At 43.7% G+C, this 22,745-nt stretch overlaps 2 protein-coding genes across 2 annotated transcripts in view; both read right to left on the reverse strand.

Annotated features, from left to right (window-relative positions):
- Positions 1-11,992, reverse strand: part of themis (thymocyte selection associated) — a 29,515-nt gene extending 17,523 nt beyond the window's left edge. Inside the window, exons 1-2 of the mRNA XM_063223741.1 lie at positions 11,538-11,992; positions 7,218-7,355 (exon numbers count right to left, since the gene is read on the reverse strand). Of these exons, the coding sequence (XP_063079811.1) occupies positions 7,218-7,355; positions 11,538-11,631 (232 nt within the window). The 5' untranslated portion in view covers positions 11,632-11,992. The remainder of the gene's footprint in view (positions 1-7,217; positions 7,356-11,537) is intronic.
- A 400-nt stretch (positions 11,993-12,392) lies between these two features.
- ptprk (protein tyrosine phosphatase receptor type K) overlaps positions 12,393-22,745 on the reverse strand; it is a 351,066-nt gene continuing 340,713 nt past the window's right edge. The window contains exons 31-33 of the mRNA XM_063223773.1: positions 21,613-21,776; positions 17,914-18,049; positions 12,393-14,134 (exon numbers count right to left, since the gene is read on the reverse strand). Coding sequence (XP_063079843.1) covers positions 14,081-14,134; positions 17,914-18,049; positions 21,613-21,776 — 354 coding nt within the window. The 3' untranslated portion in view covers positions 12,393-14,080. The remainder of the gene's footprint in view (positions 14,135-17,913; positions 18,050-21,612; positions 21,777-22,745) is intronic.

Genomic DNA, 22,745 nt, shown 5'->3' on the forward strand with positions numbered 1-22,745 from the left:
TCACTCATGCACCCATGAACTGGAGGGTGTTGGAAGATGTTTACTTCTCATCATTTACTGTGCTCAAAGTCTGTTTCGGAAATTACTTAAGTCTTATTGAGTCATGTGGATGGCACATGTCTCAAACAGGAGAGATATTTTAGGATTAATCAGTGCATTAAACAAATATGTGTATAGGGCACATGTTAAATGAAACCTTGTTCTGAAACTTAACAAAACATAAGAGAGCTTCAATGTGGAATCAAATTGCATCAGGGTTTGAATCATTTGTATGTTGGTGGTGTACTATAAACAAAAATGTGGAGAGAATGAACAACATCCACTATAATGTGCAGGCGCTGGGCAACAAAACTGAATTCGAGTTCAGGGCCATCCATGAACAACTGAAGGCAACCTGCCTAATCGCATTCCAATCTCGTATTGCGGTTGATATGCTTTTGGCCGATAGGAGTGTGTGCTCTATTTTTGGTTATCAATGTTGTTCCTTCATACCGAACAATACGGCAGCTGACGAAAGTGTCACCAGGGCGATAGAGGGACTGGGATCCCTCAACCAAAAAGAAAATGAAAGACCACTCCAGGGTCGACACTTCAGTGTGGGATGGTTTCTCTGACATGTTGGCAAATACAGACAGTTGGCAGCGTCCATAATCATGTCTATTGCAATATTTGCGGCGATCCTCACGTTATGTGGATGTTGTTGTATTCTTTGTATTAGAGTGTTGTGCACCAGATTTAGTACCACTGCCATTGCACAAATGGAAGAAAAAATGTCAAACCTATATGCTCTTCTAACTAGACAGGATAGTGATGTCGATGACACTATGATGATGTTGTTGGTGGAGACCATGAGCCTCCACACCAATCTGACGAGACGAATCCCTCAACGTCCCTGATCTGTTCCCTGACCCAGGGGATTATGATGGGGGCCCCTAAATGTACCTATTTAAAGAAAAAAAAACATTTGAAGTGATCACTGGATGATGTTAATGTTTGCCTCTATATAGAATAAACAGGGGGAAATGTTGGAACTGTATTTTATTCTATATGAGAGCAAACATGTTGCCTTGGCACAAATGTGCCCTTTCGCATTCAAGAATTCAAGGCTAAGCAAAAGATTACTGGACTGTGCGAGGACTTTATCTGTACCAGAACAATGGAATGCCCAAACACAACAGAGTTGCATCTCCACATGGCAGGCTAAGGACTGTGTGTTCGTTGCCTGATTATCATAGACTTGCAATCGAGATTCGATCTGCAGCGCCGCCGAAGGTGTTGCGTCACTAGGAGGGCGCAGCCTGGCTAGTGTGTTCGTGTGTTAGTGTGTGTGTGTGTGTGTGTGTGAATGAATTAATCTCTATCCGGGTACGCCCCCTTTTCCCTTTAGCGGATAGAGATAATTGTTATCAGGGACAATCCTACAATAAATATGGCTTGGAGATATTACAGCGGTTAGAACGAGTGGGGAAAAATGGTAGCTGACGGTTCTCCCCATCCGCTCTCCAAGCCGGCTTGAAACTTAATTAAGGATTCTCTGTGTCTTTCATTTCAGGTGTTTCATATTTACAAATGTTAAGGGTTTGAACCTAACAATATATATATATATTTTTTCTTTTTTTTACATTTCTGAAAATAGGGGCCCAACGGGAAATGCGGTTCCCACCGGGAAATATCCTCTATGCCAGATGGCCAGTCCAGCCTTGCTAACCACTGCACTGGCCTGCATTTATGCACATATAGCAACAGCCACCACAGTAAACAGCATTTACGACATCAGCGGCTAACTTGCTGTGTGTGTGTGTGTGTGTGTGTGTGTTTGTGTGGGGCGGGGGGGGGGGGGGGGGGGGGGGGGGGGGGGGGGGGGGGGGGGGGGGGGGGGGGGTTACAGCAACAGCTGAGGAGTGTAAACGTGTCAATGTAAGGAGAATAGCAACAGCCACCACAGTAAACAGCATTTATATCATACATAGTTCAGTTGTCATTCAATGTGCTTGAGAAAGAGAAAGAGGAAAAGAAATATTATGGATATTATAGTATTACCTTTGGAATCAATCACAGGCAGAATAAAGTAAAACTGTTGCTTGCTGCTGTTGGGGCAGTTCTTATTTCAACAGAAAACAGGTTTCAGCAGACACATACAGATACATACAGATACACATAGTACACCCCCCCCCCCGCACACACACACACACACTCGCACACAGACACACACGCACGCATGCACGAACACAGGCACACACGTACATGGACAGGCACACGCACACGTACACACGTACACACGTACACACGTACACACACACACCTGCAAATGCACTTCAATTACTTACATTTCATGATGGCCTCTATTTCGTTCACGGGCGTGAGCGTCAGCTCCCCTCTGAAGTCGTTTAGAGGGCTGTGCAGCGCGGCGTGGTCCTCCTTCGGGTGTGGTGCCCCTGCCCCCCGGGCCTTGGCCTTGGCCCTGGTCACCGTCCGGCTGCGTCCCGGCCCCTTGGGCATCTTCCACTCCGCCAGCTCCTGCAGGGTGTACAGCTGGCTGTCCTCACACTCGTACAGCTCGCCCTGAAGCCACAGGCCCAGGCTGAAACCATGCCTAGAGATTAGCACCGAGTAGAGTTTAGATTAGATTGTATTAGATTAGATTAGAGAATAATAGAATAGAATACAATACACTCGTACAGCTCGCCCTGCAGCCACAGGCCCAGGCTGAAACCACGCCTGAAGATTAGCAGAGAGTACAGATAAGATTGGAATAGAATAGAATAGAATAGAATAGAATAGAATAGAATAGAATAGAATACACTCGTACAGCTCGCCCTGCAGCCACAGGCCCAGGCTGAAACCACGCCTAGAGATTAACACAGAGGAGAATAGATTAGATTACCGGTAGATTAGATTAGATTAGAATAGATTAGAATACAATAGAATACAATAGAATACAATAGAATACACTCGTACCCCTCGCCCTGCAGCCACAGGCCCAGGCTGAAACCACGCCTGCATGGGGATTACCACCTAGTAGAGATAAAATTAGATTAGATGAGATTAGATTAGATTAGATTAGATTAGATGAGATTAGATTAGATTAGATTAGAATAGAATATAACTCGTACACCTCGCCCTGCAGCCACAGGCCCAGGCTGAAACCACGCCTAGAGATTAACACAGAGGAGAGATTAGAATAGAGTAGAATAGAATAGAATAGAATGGAATAGAATACAGTACAATACAATACAATACAATACTATACAATACAATACAATACAATACAATAAAACAGATTAGAACTGAATATAATATATATATACACATAATATATAATAATATCAAGTCAATATAGAATAGAATACAATAGAGCATACAATAGAATAAAACACACAGTAAAATAGAATATTATGCAGGTAGAATAGAATAGAATAGAATAGAACAGAATAGAATAGAATAGAATAGAATAGAATAGATTACAATAGAACAAACAAATGTGTAGGTTTGGTTGGCAAAGTGGTAGAGACGATTTGTCTGGGGTTAAAATTGTTACATTATGTTTGGGGTAAAAGAGTGGTAGGGAGTGGGGAAATCTCAAAAGTGGTGTGGACAAGTCCCCACAATCCACCCCATGAACTTTGGCCATGATCACAGAATAGAATAAGGTGAGGTAAGGTAAGGTCGGGTAACTTCAGCATATGGATACCTGAAGGTAGATTCGTTTGCAGGTAAAGAGTAAAAGCTTACAACAAAAACACACAATACAACAGCAGTGACACAAGACATCAATATGGTAATAACATTGACAAACAGACAAGCAAATGCTCCTGGCAGAATAAGTAATACTGTAGGTCAGGGTTTCCCAAACTGGGGTACGTGCACCCCTGGGGGTGCGCAGCCTGCCTTAAGGGGGTGCGCGAGCTGAATAGAGCAATGGCGGATATGGTCGTTTTTATCCAGTATTAATGAACATTAAGTAGTTTTTAATTGGACTGTGTGGTGCATTGTATGCTGGAATGGTCCATCTAAAGTGAAGTTTAATTCCAAGGCTATTGGAAAAGAGGATTCCCCAAAAACGACTGTGCTTAATATGCAGTGAATGAGCAGTGAATCCATACTTGCGCGGCCATCAGCACACCAAAATATTCGCTCAGGGGGTGCGCGAACCACATTGAAAAAAGTTTTGGAACCCCTGCTGTTGGTAGATGAGATAGAACACAACACAACAGAATAGAACAGAATAGAATAGAGTAGAATAGAATCATAGATTGTATATTATGAGATATTATCATGTGATATTATACATTCTATAAATAGAATAGAATAGAATAGAATAGCTATTGCACCCTTTTTAGACAGGCACACACGCACGCACACACGCACGCACGCACGCACACACGCACGCACGCACGCACGCACGCACGCACACACGCACCAACAACAAAAAACACACACCGTGCTTCGCGTTGGTTTGGTTTGGTTAGTGTCAGCTCCTCGCAGTCCACACACTGGAGGCCTTCGCCTTCGCCGCCGCCGTCCTCCTCCTCCGCGAGGCGGGGGCCCCCCGTGATCCGGAAGCACAGCCCCTTCCTGACGGCCGGGTCGGGGTGCGGGGGGATCAGCTCGCTGGCCAATCGGAACACAGGTTGACCCAGCCGGTCGCCACTGAGGCGCAGAGAGGAGGCGATCTCCCGGATGCTGCGGTACGGCTGCTTGTCAGACACGATCCGGAAGAGGCCTGCAGACCAGCAGTGACAGGGGACTGGTTAAAGGATAACTTGGTAATACTTCATTTTGGGGATACATGTATGAGCACTAATACATACAATGTGCCTGTATAAGTAACTTGTGAGGCATGTGCAAAGCAAAATCAAACATTTGTTAGGCATGTATTCGCAAACGTCTTGTTCATGCACAATAAGGGATTTATTACCAATTTAACCTTAGTAAGGACCTAGTAGGCCTTAGCGTTTGCTTAGTACATGCCTTGCAAGTTACTTATGCAGGCATTAACATTGTATGTATTAGTGCTAATAGATGTATCCCTAAAATGAAGTGTTACCGATAACTTCAGCCAATTTCAACATGCAGTTGTAATGCTCACACTACGCTGGACTTGTCAGTACCTGAGATTTTATTTTATCTCTCTTCAGCCTTTTCCGAGATCCTAGTCATTGTAATGGGGGCAGGTGTTTGTTTACATTTAAAAAAAAACATCTTGATTTATTCACAAAAACATCCAAAAGTTTATGCAACATCAGCAGACAACTAGCAACCAGCGATACCTTTTGGGAATTTTTTTGGAGTAGGCCTATGTTAAGATTTTTAAAAATGTAAACAAAAGCTTCCCCCATTAGAATAGCTCAGATCTCGGAAAGGGCTGAGCCAAAAAAATGCAGAATCACTGGGTACTGACAAGTCAAGGCTAGCGTGAACAATACAACAGCACATTGAAATAGGCTGAAGTGGTCTTTTAAAGGATGCAGTGGAAACAAAGTGGAAAACGCGCACAACCAACAGGAAAGCATCAGCAGGTGCCAGATCAAAAATGGCGTACTATGTAGAAGAGGGGAAGGATCTGCACACTACTTGCAAAAGACTTAATTTCTTGGGTGCAAAGCTTAGCCCATGAAAATGCCTGAAGAAGATCGATGATCGAAATTCTGCGCCCAATAAATTATGGGACACTGTGTGAGAGTACTTCTGTGTGTCCATCACAGAAAACTCCATGTCCAGGAGCACAGAATTTTGGCAAAATCTGTGAAACTGACACGAATTTCGGGTCCCAAAGATCCGTTTCCAGGAGCACGAAATTCTGGAGATTATGTTTTTTCTGTAGCCTCACTGTCATTCAGTGTAACGGATACCTTCTGCTGACTGTAACTGTAAAAAAACACGATTTTTAAATTCTTTCAAGTGAATGGATGACAGCCGAGGCTTTCATGAATTCACTGGAAAAAAAATAAAATAAAAAGTCATGTTTCTTACAGTTACAGTCAGCAGAAGGTATCTATTACACTGAATGACAATTCCTTTTTGGACGTCTTTTGACCCTTGTGCAGACGTTGTCACCAGGGGCACTGACAGCTTTCGCTGGGCCCAGGACAAAGTCATCTGACATCTAACCCAGTGTTTCTCAACCTTTTTTTAGGCGAGGCACCCTTACAATTCATGAAAAATTTCAAGGCACCCCAAACCAACAAGCCGTAACTTGGCATCGCATCAGATACCACACAAGCTTAGAAAAGTAACACATTTGGAGACGTCACACGACCTACATTCGAAGTTGCAGCTGACTGGGGCAACCTACAGTATATTTACTTTATTGTGCATAAATGGCAGATGAAAGATTCTACTGACTAGCATTATTTTATCAATTTAGACAAATATGTATTATATTACATAAGTTATTTATCAGCCACGTGTCCGCGGCACCCCAGGGTGCCCCGGCACCCCTGTTGAGAAACACTGATCTAACCTGACTCTCACCAGATAAATGAGTTCCGTCTTGCTCTCCGAATAGCCGTAGCTCTCCAAGGGTGTGGTTTTAAAAATCCTTGCACGTGGTTGGGGAAACACCTGTCCGACATTGACATCCATCCATCCATCCATCCATCCCTCCATCTTAAACATAGATAAACTATCCTAGCCTACATTACGTACTGTACATGTTGTGTGTGAGAGCTGGGGGGTGGAGGATGATTGGGAGGGCAATGCGGCCTGGCCTCTGGGGACTTTGCCCCCCCCCTGGCTGAAGGTACTGAGGAGCCGCTTATGAACCCACCCCCCCAACAACGGCCACCATTTCTGCATAGTTACTTTTTCATCTTGCCAGTGAAGGGCAGTTTCAAGAAATCATTTTCATTAGGTTTTTACTTTATGAACTGAATGAGTTGTGGTTGGACTTGCCATGAAATCAGGTCCCCCAGGTTGCAGCCAGCAGTCATGGCTGTGTAAGTCTCTTTCAACATTTATTAAGTGGAATAGAATCCGCTATGCAGAGTTAACGGTGTCATAAAATTAATCGCTATTTTAATGAATTCTGAGAGCCCCGTCCCCCTTTTCAAAGACGAACAGGGTGGGAGGGTAAAGCGCGGGCATGTTACTATACGCTACTTTCATTTTTTATTAATGTGACATTTTCATCTCTGGGCTTTATGAGGCATAGCACATTATTGCAGATTATAAAAGTCCTCTGACTGTGCGGCGTGGCGCGGTGCGGCGTAGCCTACCTGGGTAGTTGAGGGGAAGGTCGACCTTCAGGCCCCCGTTGCCCTCGGCGATGAACCTGGTGGTCCTGATGTCGATGACCTTGATGAGGTCACCGTTGGCCAGGCAGCATTCTCTGCCGTACATCTCATACACAGATCCTGCGGAGCAGAGGCAGCCAACATACAGCATACTGTATTTAGAGGGATATCCAACAGCACCCGACAGCACACTGTATTTAGAGGCACCCAACAGCATACTGTATTTAGAGGCACCCAGGGTGCGATTTGTAGGGGGGGATTGTCCCCTCTTCTGGTCTTGATATCGCCACTTTTTCTACATGATTTTATCACTGTTCAATGTAATTCCATTAAAATTGCTTAAAATCTGAAACATATCCCCCCTTCTGGTTTTCTGACAAATCGCACCCTGGAGTCACCCAACAGCATACTGTATTTAGAGGCACCCAACAGCATACTGTATTTAGAGGGATATTCAAGGATAGGCTAATAATGGATCTACTATGAATTCACTTGCCACATTGTTATTGGCCTAACAATGCCAACAAAAATACACAGATCTTGGGAGTATGGCCATACACCATAGCCCAACACCATATTCAGAGTGACATTCCTTCACAGTGACATTCAAGATAGGCTAATAAACCACTGGAAATCAATGACCCATTATTATTATACATTAAATGGCAATACCAACAAATACAGTCTCTTGCAGTATGGCTGCAGGACCTGGGAGATAATAGCCGACATAGTGAAGTACTGCAGAGGTGTTAAAATTAAAAGTAAAAAAAAAAAAAGAAACACAATTTCTTCCAACACAGTTAACTTATTTGAATAACCAGTAGACCTGTGTACTTGTCTTGTGCTCGGCTACCTTTGTGCTGGTTGGATCAATTTGTGGTAGATTCATGTTAGATTTTTAGTGTTCTTCAGTAACGACACAGTCTATCCACCTCATAGGGTACACTGGAGTAAATGGTTGAACGAGTTATGTAATCTCATGGGCTAGTGTTGTATTTAAACCACAAATGTAGGCCAACTTATATTTTTACATTTGACACCTCTGATTTTAAGCCAAATTGATGAATCCTAAATCATTTTTAATCAGTAGGTAACTCGGTTCAGGCACACAATGAAAACTTTCTCACACCCAAATACACGCATGGGAGATCCAGACTTCACATCTCGTCTCACATTTTATCGCATACTGTACTTGAAACCTGAGGTGCAGTACAGAAGCCTTGAAGAGTCAAAATACCAAATATATTATGTTTCCAAATAGTATATATTTCCAAATAGTGACCTTAACGTTAATGCTGTAGGCTAGCACAGCCAATGATGTCACCAGCGTTTCTGTGTTGTTTCACTAGTTCAGCAGTGTGAGTATCCTACCACTAAAAAAAGAAATATTGATCGGTTATATCATGTTTACTTTGAATTGCATTTCAATTATTCTTTAACATATCTTTCCTTTTCTGAGAATCTTGTACGGGGGAGAACAATAAATACAAATGGAGAATATCTGCACACTTCAGATCTTGCGCAAACTAGCTCTACTGGGACTGCAAGCTCTCTACCTGACAAAGGTCAAACAGAACGAAAAGCCTGCCGTCCTAGTAAAGCTATTTTCCACAAGACCTGAAGTGTGTGGATTTTATTTGAAATTCTCAGTTAAATCCTGGCTGCACCCTCTCCACAATTGGGTGGTGACCCCTCACTGCTTCACTGGTGAGAATGAAAGCATTACAAAATGGCCGACAGCACACTGTCCCACTGAAAAGCTCTCCCCAGGACCGGATTAAGATGGCCTGGGGCCCCTAGGCTACAGGTTGCTGTGGGGGCTCCCAGAAGGCAAATTTCACCACAGATTTACATAGATAGTGTCATAATTACGAGCTAGAGCTTGAGGATTACATGTCTACCAACTGTATTGAATAAAACTATTTTTTCAATATTGCATATAGTCACAATTCTGCAATTTTTAACTTTTGGCCAATCAGGGGGCCCCCTGGAAGGTGGGGCCCCTAGGATGTAGCCATATCTAGCCTGTGCATTAATCCGGCCCTGGCTCTCCCCTATTCACTTCTCACCGGTTATTCCCCAATCTACCGAGCCCAGCGGCTCTGCACTGCAGCCACAGTATACTCATTTGTTTGGCTGACTTCTGCACCTTTGTACCAAGTAAAAGGGTAGTAAAAAGGAATCTTTGGTTTGAAGAAAAAATAACACATATAAAAATAAAACACAATGGTATTGCATAAAATAGCTGAAAACTCTAAAGCTTTTCAGTGACGGGCTGGTTTGGACGGGCCTCTCAATTGTATGACTTGCTGTAGTTTCTGTTCAGCTAACTTTGATCTCAATCCCCTTTGGGTCATGTTACACACTATCAACAACTCTGTCTCCTTAAGATTTTGGAAGCCAGACAGAAGGTCCCAAAAGGATAAAACAGACACCCTGTATCGACCAGTCTGCAATTCTACCACCCAGTGGTGTAGTCTACTTTTCTGTGGTGGGTATACTGTATATTTGAACATTTTATGTGGTGGGAATTCTGTATATTTGTGCTATTCTAAATAATGACTGAATCAATTTCAGGTGAGAATACTGAAATCCCTGTCATTTTCAGGTGGGTATATTGTGTATACCTGCGTTCCACACCACTGCTATCATCACCTACGTACATCTCTAAATTGCAATTTTCAGACTTCAGTAATAATCCTGAAGAGAACAACTTGCACTGATGACAATTACTTGGATGATTGTAATTCTGCATTACATTACATTACATTACATTAGTATTTGGCAGACGCCTTTGTTCAAAGCGACTTACAAGGAGCAATTTAAACAAGAACAGGGTAAGGCACAGTGTACAGTTGCAACACTGATAGCATTGTCCTACAAAGAGTAAAGAAGAGGACAATGCATTAAAAAGTAGCACAAAGTAAACAAAAACCTCAAGGTGCAGTGTACAGTTGCGACACTGACAACGTTGTCAAACACAAGGTAATAGAACCAACATTAAATAATAGGAAGGTAACTTTGAATAAATAAGCAAGACATCTAGGCGCAGTGTAGGCCTACAGTTGCAACACTGGCAACAATGTCCAAGACAGTGATAAAGAAAAAAATAAGTAACAGATTTAAAAGGATGTTAAAAGCAAATCAGGTACATAAAGATGACATCATAGACCATAGTACCTACTCGGGTCTCTGAGTTCTTGTGTTCCATATAGTTCATTATGACTGCAATCCACATATTCATCAAATCCACATACACCATACTGTTTGCTATAGGGACATACAGATCATAGTTTCATTCAAAATTAATTGAATTAAGGAGACCACTAGGATAAAAAAAATAAATCTATTCACACAAATGGAAACATGTACTGTACACATACGTACCATGATGAACCAAGTGGTACACACCACACATGGGCATACTTTTAGGTGTGGATGGTGGGGACATGTCTATATACCGCTTTTGAGATGCACCTAGCTTCCCACCACGTTATTACAGATATAGGTAACACTTCACAATAACTACCCAAAAAAGCTTTATAAACACTTTATAAATAATGAACTAATTATTCACAAAATGTTTACAAATGTTTATAGATGGGCAAGAAATACTATGTTAACACAACAGACGCATCAGTCTTATCGGACCTGGAAGTTTATCCTCCAAAGACCAGAAGGCATGAAACCACATAAAACTCACACAGTAGAAGTTGATTACCACTTCACTGTGCTGTCGTAGTTTGGTTCTTACTCATTTACAAACGTTTGTAAATGCTTTGTTAATGTTAATTATAATTAAATGCTAATAAAGTGCTTATTAAGCTTTTTTTGGGTAGCTATTGTAAAGTGTTACCCAAATATAATGACGAAACAGCATATTCGGCAGGCAATTTGTCATAATAATATAGTCCCCACCACTTTCCATGTCAAACCTACACCTTTGGGGAAGTGGCCCTGCTGTGCGAGGTACCTTTGGAGGTATATATCCCAGACTGGATCTGAATTCATGAGACCACTAGGAATACAAATAGAAACTGTGTAATGTACACATGTACCATGAACCAAGTGGTATACGGACAGGCAGGCCTACTGTGATAGTGCGACCACTAGGAAGACAAACAGAAACTGTGTAATGTACACATCTGAAAAGAAAATAAAGATCCGCAACACTGTTAAATGCTCCCAAATATTTAATGGCACAACGTTTCGGGCTAACTCTCCTTCATCGCAGTGCAACCATGTACCATGAAGCAGGTGGTATACGGGCAGGCCTAACTGTGGCGAGTGCAACCTACCTACCTTGGACGTATATCCCAGACTGGATCTGCAGTATGCGAGGCAGAGAGCCGGCCTCCACAGAGCGGGTGAACTCCTCCAGTGTCATCATCGCCATGATCCTTATATCCTTACAGTCCACACGACAGTCCACACGACAGTCCACAAGGCTCCCAATGCAATGCAACGCAGAGGCCTCTGCTGCTTCACCCAGCACCAGCAGTTCACTCCCTACAGCATCAAGAAGCCATGCACCTCATCAGTCTGTGTCCTCTTGAGTTGTGTGCGTCTTTCTGTGTGTGTGTGGTGTGTGTGTGTGTGTGTGTGTGTGTGTGAACACGGAGTAGTGCCAGCCACTAGTTTGCCATGCCGATTTGCCAACTATCCGAAGGGCGAAGGCCGGTCAACCCGAAATGTTTTGGAGCCTGCTTCAGCTTTTTGTCGGCGGGGCCCTACTGTAAAAGCGTGTCGGTGCCTGAGCTTGGTTCGCCTCTGTACTGAGAGGCTATGTGCAGCACAAGAGGAGCGTGTAGAGACACACACACACACACACACACACACACACACACACACGCACACACACACACACACACACACACACACACACACACACACACACACACACACACACACACACACACACACACACACAGCTGTGCAGTGCGAGCAACAGGAAGAGGCTGGCTGGCTGCTTGGTAACCACAGTTGTGCACTTTTGAGTCGTCAATGTCATCTCTCAAGCACATCTACATTTCAGAAACACAAACCATCTTACACAATGGGTGTATAGAAAGTTAGTTAAAATTATGATCCACATCAATGCTGACAGACTATATAGACGTGGTCAGGACTGTGATAAAACAACACACTAGACAAACGTTTTCAGTACTTTTTTTTAATTCAAATACTTTTTTAATATTTTATAGATACAGCCAGTAAGCCAACTACTACAGATGATGAAAAAAGATGAGACATGATTGAAACTTCACATAAAACCAATTTCTTTGCTCTTCGATTTTTCTTTGCTCTTCTTCTTCAGTTCAGGTGTGCGTTCAGTTCCAATACCTACATGCCTTTACTTTAGTTAGTTTGCTGCCTGTGCATTGCATTTCATTGGCTTCTAGTCCACATGTGCCATGCCTAATACTGTATACTTTACTCCATTTCTCAGTGTTGCTCTCCACAAGGAGCCTCACACATCTGTCAAAACATTCAAAAGAAAAAAAAAAAAGAAAAAACTCTTCTAAGGTCTCCGCGGCAACCTTGTTGTAACCTTTTCTCGAGCGGGTAGAATTCACAATCATTACCACGGCAACGTCAAGGCGGAAGGATACAAAACATGAAACAGAACCAAATTTATATAAAAAAAATTGTTCTTGACTAAAATCCAAACCAATAATAAAAAAAACAACTACTATATAAAACAAGAAGCTACAATTATTGTATACATTTTAATTCAGCGTACGTAAACAAAAAGGAATGACAATGATTGTTTTAAGCCTTCAAAAAAGGAATGCAAACAAAGTAAACTACAATAAATACAAACAATGTGCTTCTCCATATAGACATATGTACACAAGTCTTTGGCTTCTGCATAATATCTGCTACAAAACAAAAACAGAAACAAGTTCAGCCATCAGTGCACGACATTACCGACATTACCAAGCCAATGTTACACGTTAGCACACGTACAGTATTTATTTACTTATTGATCCATAAAGAGCGCAGGTTTCTTTTTTTTCTTTTCACATGTGTGATGTAACTATATCGTAGATATCAATATAGATATAGATAGATATCATTATATATCGTTGGTGGACAATGATGGCAATATAGAATAAAAGCATGCAATACACTGACTGGCATTGGAATTACTCTTTACAATGGCTGCACAGAAAATAGTTTCTTTTTTTTTCTTTACAAATCAGGGAGAAAAAAAATGAACAAAACGTAACAAATTAACAGCACAAAATAATAAAAAAACAGATAAAAACAATAAAGTTCTAAAAAATGCCATAAAGACATGAAGCAAAAAACAAAGGCCTCGTGGCCAGCACTTGATCCGGTGCCACTCAACACGGCAGAGTACAATGCAGACATATACAAGCCACCCACGTCATACACACACACGCCCAGTACATTTACAACAATTACATCTCTTTTAAACAAAAAAAACAAAAAAGACCCCAAAAAAACAACAACAACAATCAATCCAATGACATGAGCCCATGGCCCTGTTTTAAGAAGAAAATCCAAAACGATGAATGATAAAACAGAACAATAAGCCAAGCATTGAGGCCCAGGAGGCATTGGGGGGTGGGGGGGCAGGGATGGGGGTCTTCAAGTCGACAGGAGCGCTGCACAGCAACACACTCCAATCCTCATCCTCCTGACGTCGTAATCAGCAAACACACACACACACACACACACTCCAGTGCCACTGCTGCTGCTGCTGGCAACTCATGAAGAGAAGAAGTCGTCATCTTCAACACACTCTACTCTCCTCAAGACGTCGTCATCTTCAACACACTCTCCTCTCCTCCTCACTCGTCGTCCAACACCACTCTTCAAGACGTCTCGATATACTCCAGAGCAAGGTCATAGCAGAAGCGATACTGGTCCTGTAGGGGGCGATAGAGAGATAGAGAGATAGAGAGAGGAGGGGGGGGGCAGAGAGAGAGAGAGGGGGAGAGAGATAGAGAGAGAGAGAGGAGGGGGGGGGAGAGAGAGAGAGAGAGAGAGAGGGGGGGGGAGACAGAGAGAGAGAGAGGGGGAGAGAGAGAGAGAGAGAGAGAGAGGAGGGGGAGGGGGAGAGACAGAGAGAGAGAGAGAGAGAGAGAGGAGAGTGAGAGAGACGGAGAGAGAGAGAGGGGGAGAGAGACAGAGAGAGAGAGAGAGAGAGAGAGAGAGAGAGACAGAGAGAGAGAGAGAGAGAAAGACAGAGAGAGAGAGCCACAGAGAGAGAGAGACAGACAAGACAGACAGACAAACGGAAAAGAGCTATTATTAGGATGAAGAACATCTTGTAGATCATTCTATTCATAGCCTTTAGTGCTTGTTCTCTTTTTTGGAGTGTGCAACAAAATCTTCCACTTAACTCCAGAGCGAGAGGGAGAGAACGAGAAAGAGAAAGATGACAAGGAAAGCTCGTTTTGACATCAACTGTGAGAGTAACATTTTTGAAGCAGTAACAGTGACACAGTGCCAGTGGCAGCTTCAGCTCCAGGAGAAGTCTTGTTACTCAGCCTGCAGGTGAATATACTGTACAGGACCAAGGGGTGTGTTTCTTGACAGCATTGTTGCAAACTAAGTTAGCAACTTACTTGGTTGCAATGCAATTTCCCATTGGCAACCTTCTAAGTTGCTAACTGGTTAGCAACAATGGTTTTGATAAACGGGGTCCAGGAAAGGACATGGAGTGGGAATACCTTCTACTGCAAAGTAGAAATACAAAACAAAACCTGCCACAGCTATAGAGCGCTGTGTTCGTTGGATCAAAAGTTGGGGGTTTTCTTCTTTCTCCCCCCAGTAACAACAACCTCTACTTCATTACAGTAGGTACTAGGGCTGGGCGGTTCTGGAATTTAAAAAAAAAAAATTTAATCACTTTTTTGGAATAAAAGCTAAAAAAAAAACCCCTTCTCTCATCAAAAGTGAATCTTGTAGGTGTAGGTGAAAACCTTCATCACAGTTTTTCAACGGTATACTGCCCAGCCCTAGTAGGTCCAATGGAATAACTGGTGTGTAACAGCTATGTAACATCATAGTTAGGGAAAGATATGGATATTTTGGGAAATCTGTGAACTAATTTCTTACCAATAGATTTTTTTTACCATGTGTTCTTTCAGGTGTCAGACACACCTCACAATTTATCCACGGCCAAATCCAATGGGAATTTCCGTGACACCCCGTCAAAGTTGGGGTGCACAGAAGGCCTATGTAAAAATTGGAACACTGCAGATTGGGGGGAAAGGATGCATAATGGGTCATAACTTCTGAAGTAACGGAAATTCCCATTGGATTTGGCCGTGGATAAATTGTGAGGTGTGTCCAGAATACATGGTAAAAAAATCTATTGGTAAGAAATTAGTTCACAGATTTCCTAAAATATCCATATCTTTCCCTAACTATCATGTGCTAGACTTACACCAAACGTTTACTTTTACTTTGCCCACCTCTGGGGGTGGGGGTGGGGGTGAATCTGGCGCTCATTACATTGTATTTATGGTAACACTTTAAATGATGCCGGTGTCATATGCATGTCATTACAGTGTCATTACAGTGTCATTACAGTGTCATAACAGTGTCATGGCACAGTTATACACGTGTCATAAACATGGCCAACAGTCATACAATGTTTATGACATGGACATCATGTTTATGACTTATCTATGACCGTCTCATGACACTATTATGACACTTTAATGACATGCATATGACACCGACGTCAAGTAAAGTGTTACCGTATGTATTAAGCTGGGGGGGGTTGTCACTGTCTCCCTGCCTGCCTGTCTCCCTGCCTGTCTCCCTGCCTGCCTGTCTCCCTGCCAGTATGTCTGCCAGTATGTCTGCCTGCCTGCCTCCCTGCCTGACTGCCTGCGTGTCTCCCTGACTGCCTGCCTGCCTGCCTGTCTCCCTGACTGCCTGCCTGCCTGTCTCCCTGCCTGCCTGCCTGCCTGCCTGCCTGCCTGCCTCCCTGTCTCCCTGCCTGCCTGTCTCCCTGCCTGCCTGCCTGCCTGCCTCTCTGTGTGCCTCCCTGTCTCCCTGTCTGCCTCTCCTTCCCTGCCTGCCTGTCTCCTTGCCTGTCTGTCTCCTTGCCTGCCTGTCTCCCTGCCTGCCTGTCTCCCTGCCTGCCTGTCTCCCTGCCTGCCTGCCTGCCTGCCTGCCTGCCTGCCTGCCTGTCTGTCTCCTTGCCTGCCTGTCTCCTTGCCTGCCTGTCTCCCTGCCTGCCTCTCTGTGTGCCTCCCTGTCTCCCTGCCTGCCTGTCTGCCTCTCCTGTCTCCCTGCCTGTCTCCTTTTCTGCCTGTCTCCCTGCCTGCCTCTCCTTCCCTGCCTGCCTGCCTGCCCTGCCTGTTTCCCTGCCTGCCTCCCTGCCTGCCTGCCTGTCTGTCTGTCTCCCTGCCTGTCTCCCTGCCTGCCTGTCTGCCTGCCTGCCTGTCTCCCTGCCTGCCTCTCCTGCGTGCCTGTCTCCCTCTCCTGCCTGCCTCTCCTGCCTGCCTGTCTCCCTCTCCTGCCTGTCTCCCTGCCTGCCTGTCTCCCTCCCTGCCTGCCTGCCTGCCTGCCTGTCTCCCTGCCTGCCTGCCTGCCTGTCTCCCTGCCTGCCTGCCTGCCTGCCTGTCTTCCTGCTTGCCTACCTGTCTTCCTGCCTGCCTGCCTGCCTGCCTGTCTCCCTGCCTGCCTGCCTGCCTGCCTGCCTCTGCTGCAGTCTGATCTACTGTAGAAGACACGAGACCTAAACCTCCGCTCGGCTTCAAAGAATAACAGTATAAGCAGAAGCATGAGCAGTACGTAACTACAAAGGATCATCGTTGAGTAATAACGTCTTACAGCTTGCATTGACTTCAAAGTATACCAGCAACCAGAATTTAGCAATACATCTCACTGCTTTTTTACTAGGCTTGCGAAATAAATGCAGCTTGGGGTGCCAAATTATGTCTAGATAATGATTACATCAGATTTCGTAGAATTTCGATGTTGGTATTGTAGGTTTCTGCTACTGACGGGTCTTAGGGCCTGGTTATAGTACATACCCAGGTGGTATGGTTTTTTTTTCTATGAAAAAGAAATCTTCCCGGCAAACTCCAGCAAAGGAGATAAAAAAACCCCTCCTGTTAGTGTTCGTATATAAACCGAGAAAAACAGAGACTTGAATGGCATTCATGACATTTGTAATAAAAATATCTCAAATCTCATGAGCCTGAATGTTGCGTCATGCAGCTCCAGGTGCCAGGGCCAATGTTGCGCAACGCAACATCCAGCATCAATAGGTTATTGTGTGGTGTTGTCACTGTAGGTGTTGTGGTACTGAGTGTACTGACCGGGCTGTGTGTGTGTGTGTGTGTGTGTGTGTGTGTGTGTGTGTGTGTGTGTGTGTGTGTGTGTGTGTGTGTGTGTGTGTGTGTGTGTGTGTGTCTGAGTGTACTGACCGGACTGTGTGTGTGTGTGTGTGTGTGTGTGTGTGTGTGTGTGTGTGTGTGTGTGTGTGTGTGTGTGTGTGTGTGTGTGTGTGTGTTACTGAGTGTACTGACCGGGCTGTGTGTGTGTGTGTGTGTGTGTGTGTGTGTGTGTGTGTGTGTGTGTGTGTGTGTGTGTGTTACTAAGTGTACTGACCGGACTGTGTGTGTGTGTGTGTGTGTGTGTGTGTGTGTGTTTGTGTGTGTGTGTTACTGAGTGTACTAACCGGACTGTCCACCATGTTGGGCTTGCTGTTCCGCAGCGTCTTGACGGCGTGAAACACGTCCACCACGTTCTGCCTCTTGATCATCTCACACACGATGCTGATGGCACAGAACATCCCACTGCGCCCTCCACCATTCCTAGAGATGCAGAGATACAGAGAGAGAGAGAGAGAGAGAGAGAGAGAGAGAGAGAGAGAGAGAGAGAGAGAGAGAGAGAGAGAGAGAGAGAGAGAGAGAGAGAGAGAGAGAGAGGGAGGGAGGAGAGAGAGAGAGAGAGAGAGAGAGAGAGAGAGAGAGAGAGAGAGAGAGAGAGATAAGAGAGAGAGAGAGAGATACAGAGAGGGATACAGAGAGAGAGAGAGAGAGAGAGAGAGAGAGAGAGGGAGAGAGAGAGAGAGAGAGAGAGAAGGGTTGGGTCACATTGGTCTTCACAAGGACTGTGCATGTTTGTGTTCTCATTAATGTGTGTGATCACAATTTTAGTATATGGAAGAGAACGTTTAAAGCAAATGCAATTAGGGTCAAATTGACTTATTAAAGGGACACTGTGCAGGAAATGGTCAAAAGGGTACTGCAACTATGCTGCTCATTGAAACTGGGTTGTCCGTTGGCATATTTGATCTTTTCATGAAAGTTTACTAAGTGATAAACTAATAATTTCTAGTATGACCCAAGTACAGTCATTTTTGCAGCTAAAAATTGCTATTTCTGGAAATTGAAAATGGCGGACAATGGAGAAGATCCCCCTTTTCATGTATGAAAAGTGCAATTTTTCCAGTCATAATGAATACTTTGAATTTGATGGTGGTGGTAAGTATTCATGAAAAAGGTAACATTAGTGAATGGGCAGCATGAATTCTGGAAATAAACAACTAAAAATATCATACAGTGTCCCTTTAAAGCAAATGCAATTAGGGTCACATTGACTTATGGAGGATTAATAAGAGAGCAAAACAATAAAAGAATGTACCCTTCTTCTGAAAAGATGGGCTAGGTTTCAAGTGAAGTGAAAGCAAAAGTGAAAGCCCACTCCCATCGTCATTGTGACACAGCACTCCACAGCACACAAGTGCTGTGTGTGTGTGTGTGTGTGTGTGTGTGTGTGTGTGTGTGTGTGTGTGTGTGTGTGTGTGTGTGTGTGTGTGTGTGTGTGTGTATTACATACAGCAGTATTAAAGTTAAGTGGAATGGAACAGTGTGTGTCACTGTGTATATTAATATTGTGCTGGTAAAATGTAGTCATCACTGTTTCTCCTGTCGGTGGTTGTGTGTGTGTGTGTGTGTGTGTGTGTGTGTGTGAATATGTGAGAGAGTGGAGAGAGAGAGTGAGAGAGTGTGAGAGTGTGTGAGAGAGAGAGAGAGAGAGAGAGAGAGAGAGAGAGAGAGAGAGAGAGAGAGAGAGAGAGCGGGTGCGTGATGTGTGCATGTGTGCCTGCGTGTGTGCACATTTGATTGCGGGGTGGGGGTGCGGGGTGGGGGTGGGGTGGGGGGTATCTGTCAGACCACCAGCACAGGTGGTTGAGTCACGATGACTACGTGTGTGTCGGTCTGAGTTGATATGCCAGTTGTGGTTAGGGGTGTGGTGTGGTGTGGGTGCTTTGCATCATCAAGTGTGTGTGTGTGTGTGTGTGTGTGTCTGTGTGCGTGTCTGTGTGCGTGTCTGTGTGCGTGTCTGTGTGCGTGTCTGTGTGCGTGTCTGTGTGCGTGTCTGTGTGCGTGTCTGTGTGCGTGTCTGTGTGCGTGTCTGTGTGCGTGTCTGTGTGCGTGTCTGTGTGCGTGTCTGTGTGCGTGTCTGTGTGCGTGTCTGTGTGCGTGTCTGTGTGTGTGTCTGTGTGTGTGTCTGTGTGTGTGTCTGTGTCTGTGTGCCTGACTGTGTGTGTGTGTTTGTGTGTGCTATGTATCATGAAGCATCAACTATAAGAACATGACCAAATGCCAACACAGAATTTGAAATGCCTTAGTCAACATGCTCCATCATGTTCATATGAAATATTAACCATGTTGCATTTAAAACTTGCAAATATCATTGAAATACATATGACTCCTGTTAATGTGAAAATGTGTAAGTGTAAGTGTATATTTTCCTCTACCATCTAGGTCCTACAGTGTTGTACAAAACCCAACTCCGATGAAGTTGGGACGTTTGGTAAACAGTGAATAAAATCAAAATGCTATCATTTTCAAAACATTCAATCTATTCATTAGATGGAGAATAGTGAAAAGACAACATATTAAGTGTTAAAACCGAGAAAAAATATTGTTTTGGGGGACATATGTACTCATTTCTAATTTGATAAATCCAACACGTCTCAAAAGAGTTGGGACGGGGATCAGTGAAATTTAGTAAACATCCAAATAAGATAAAACAACAAAGAAGAACATTTCAAAATGAATTGTACTGACGGACAATATAGGTGTCCAGGTATAAGATCATCACAGAGAGGCTGAGTCACTCAGAATTAAAGATGCAAAGGGAATAATTACCATAGTTATTACATACATTTTTGAATTCCCTTTGATTTACCACGATTGAGTGTATATAAGACATATTTTTGTTAATAAAATCATTGTATAGGTTCATGACATCATGAAATATATATTGGCTGTAGTCTCTCTCTAGCACTCAAGGAATTAGAGCTATTGAAAATTGACCATATTAAGAATGCTTAATGCATGAAAATGATACAGGGGTGTAACATTCTCCTAAGCACCTGAGCTCACTTGAAATAGACCCAGAAGACATGGGAAACTGTCCTTTGCTTACAGAAGTCAGCAGAGGTTGTAGAAGTCCATTCTTTTTGACAATAATAGAGCATTGCACATCCTGTGCTACAGTGAAAATTGACCATCCAACTTGTGTTAGTGCTAGCTTCAAAAGTCAGCCTCCATGATGACATGCGGGTGCAGTAGTGCATTGGTTAAGATGTTCTCACTCATCTGTAGAGTTAAATACAGTGCTGAATGGTATAAATGGGTTTTAAATAGCATGAAAAGCCACTCATGCATTATATTTTGAAGGGAGATCTTCGATTACTGCCACATAGTAAGGTCAAATTGCATTCTCTACTATGTTTTAACAGTTTGGCTCCATCATAAGGACCAGCAGGTGATAAAATGGTGGGTTTTTGGTCAAGACCTGTCACACTGTAAGCACTACGGAAAGGAAAACATTGCAAAACATGACAAGGAATACACCCACCATTTAAGCTGGTGAAACATGTCCAAGATAGGAATTAACACTGTTTTTTATATAAAAAGCATCTCATCGGTTAATGTATTTAACTGTTAAGTGTTGTCTTTTGTTTTGTTTTTAGTCTTCCTCGACATTTGCTGCCATTTATTGTCCCCGTCCCAACTCTTTTGAGACGTGTTGGATTTATCAAATTAGAAATGAGTACATATGTCCCCCAAAACAATATTTTTTCTCGGTTTTAACACTTAATATGTTGTCTTTTCACTATTCTCCATCTAATGAATAGATTGAATGTTTTGAAAATGATAGCATTTTGATTTTATTCACTGTTTACCAAACGTCCCAACTTCATCGGAGTTGGGGTTTGTACTTGTGTGTGTGCTTGCTTGTGTGTGTGTGTGTGTGTGTGTGTGTGTGTGTGTGTGTGTGTGTGTGTGTGTGTGTGTGTGTGTGTGTGTGTGTACCTGTGTGTGTGTACGTGTGTGTGTGTGTGCGTGTGTGTACTTACAGGCAGTGTACCACGGTGCGCCCCTCCCCCTCCTCGCACTCGTCCTGCCACTTGTCCACCTGTAGGATCAGCTTCAGGAAGGAGCGCTTGGAGGCGGGAACTTCCCGATGCCCCGCCCACCCCAGGTACTGGAACTGCCGCACCATCAGGTAGCCCTCCTGGGGCTGTGGAAAGATGGCACACACACGCACGCACACACGCACACACGCACACACGCAAACAAATTCACACACACACACACACACACACACACACACACACACACACACACACACACACACACACACGCACACACACACGCACACGCACACGCACACGCACACGCACACGCACACACACACACACACACACACACGCACACACACACACACACACACGGAGACATAGACGCACACACATACATTCAGAATTGTTTTAATAGAATAAAATGAGCCTCTTTCCATTTTTAAGGATCATGTTTTGTTGCAGTATACAGTATATATTTGTTGAGTTTATTTCTTCTCCCTTTGATAGGGAAGGGAAGATCTGGATCAATTTTCAAGAGTAAAATGCAATAGAATTAGAACAGAGTGAAAGAACAAAACATGTTACTATTCTATTCTATTCTGTTCTGTTCTGTTCTATTCTACTCTGTTCTCAGACATGTAAATGTGTCAACAGGGAGATAAGCGCTCCGGAGAGCTCTAGGACAGGGGTTCCCAAACCTTTTCAACTTGGGGCCCGCTTGAAATTTTCACAAATGTTCGGGGCCCACCTCTGACCCAATTAAGAATAAAATTGAAATATATAGTCAACAAGCAACACACTCAGACATATTATTTAGATTTTTGGAAAATTATTTCAAGGCCCACATGGAATACCCTCAGGGCCCACCAGTGGGCCCCGGGCCCCGGCCCACAGTTTGGAAATCACTGCTCTAGGATTTTTTTTTCGTCAGAGAATTGATACAGGAACATGGCTGCGATACCCAGCGCTAATGCCCTGTATGCCCCATGGCAGTGATTCTCAAAGTGTGGTCCGGGGACCACTGGTGGTCCGCGACAGAGCTCAGGTGGTCCGCAAGGGGATTTTTTATTTTTCCAAGACCAGCTAGCAGTAGACTATATTTGTAATATTATTACAAAGCTAAACAT

Source organism: Engraulis encrasicolus, chromosome 18, assembly GCF_034702125.1.
Source record: "Engraulis encrasicolus isolate BLACKSEA-1 chromosome 18, IST_EnEncr_1.0, whole genome shotgun sequence".
In the NCBI taxonomy this organism is placed as follows: Eukaryota; Metazoa; Chordata; class Actinopteri; order Clupeiformes; family Engraulidae; genus Engraulis; species Engraulis encrasicolus.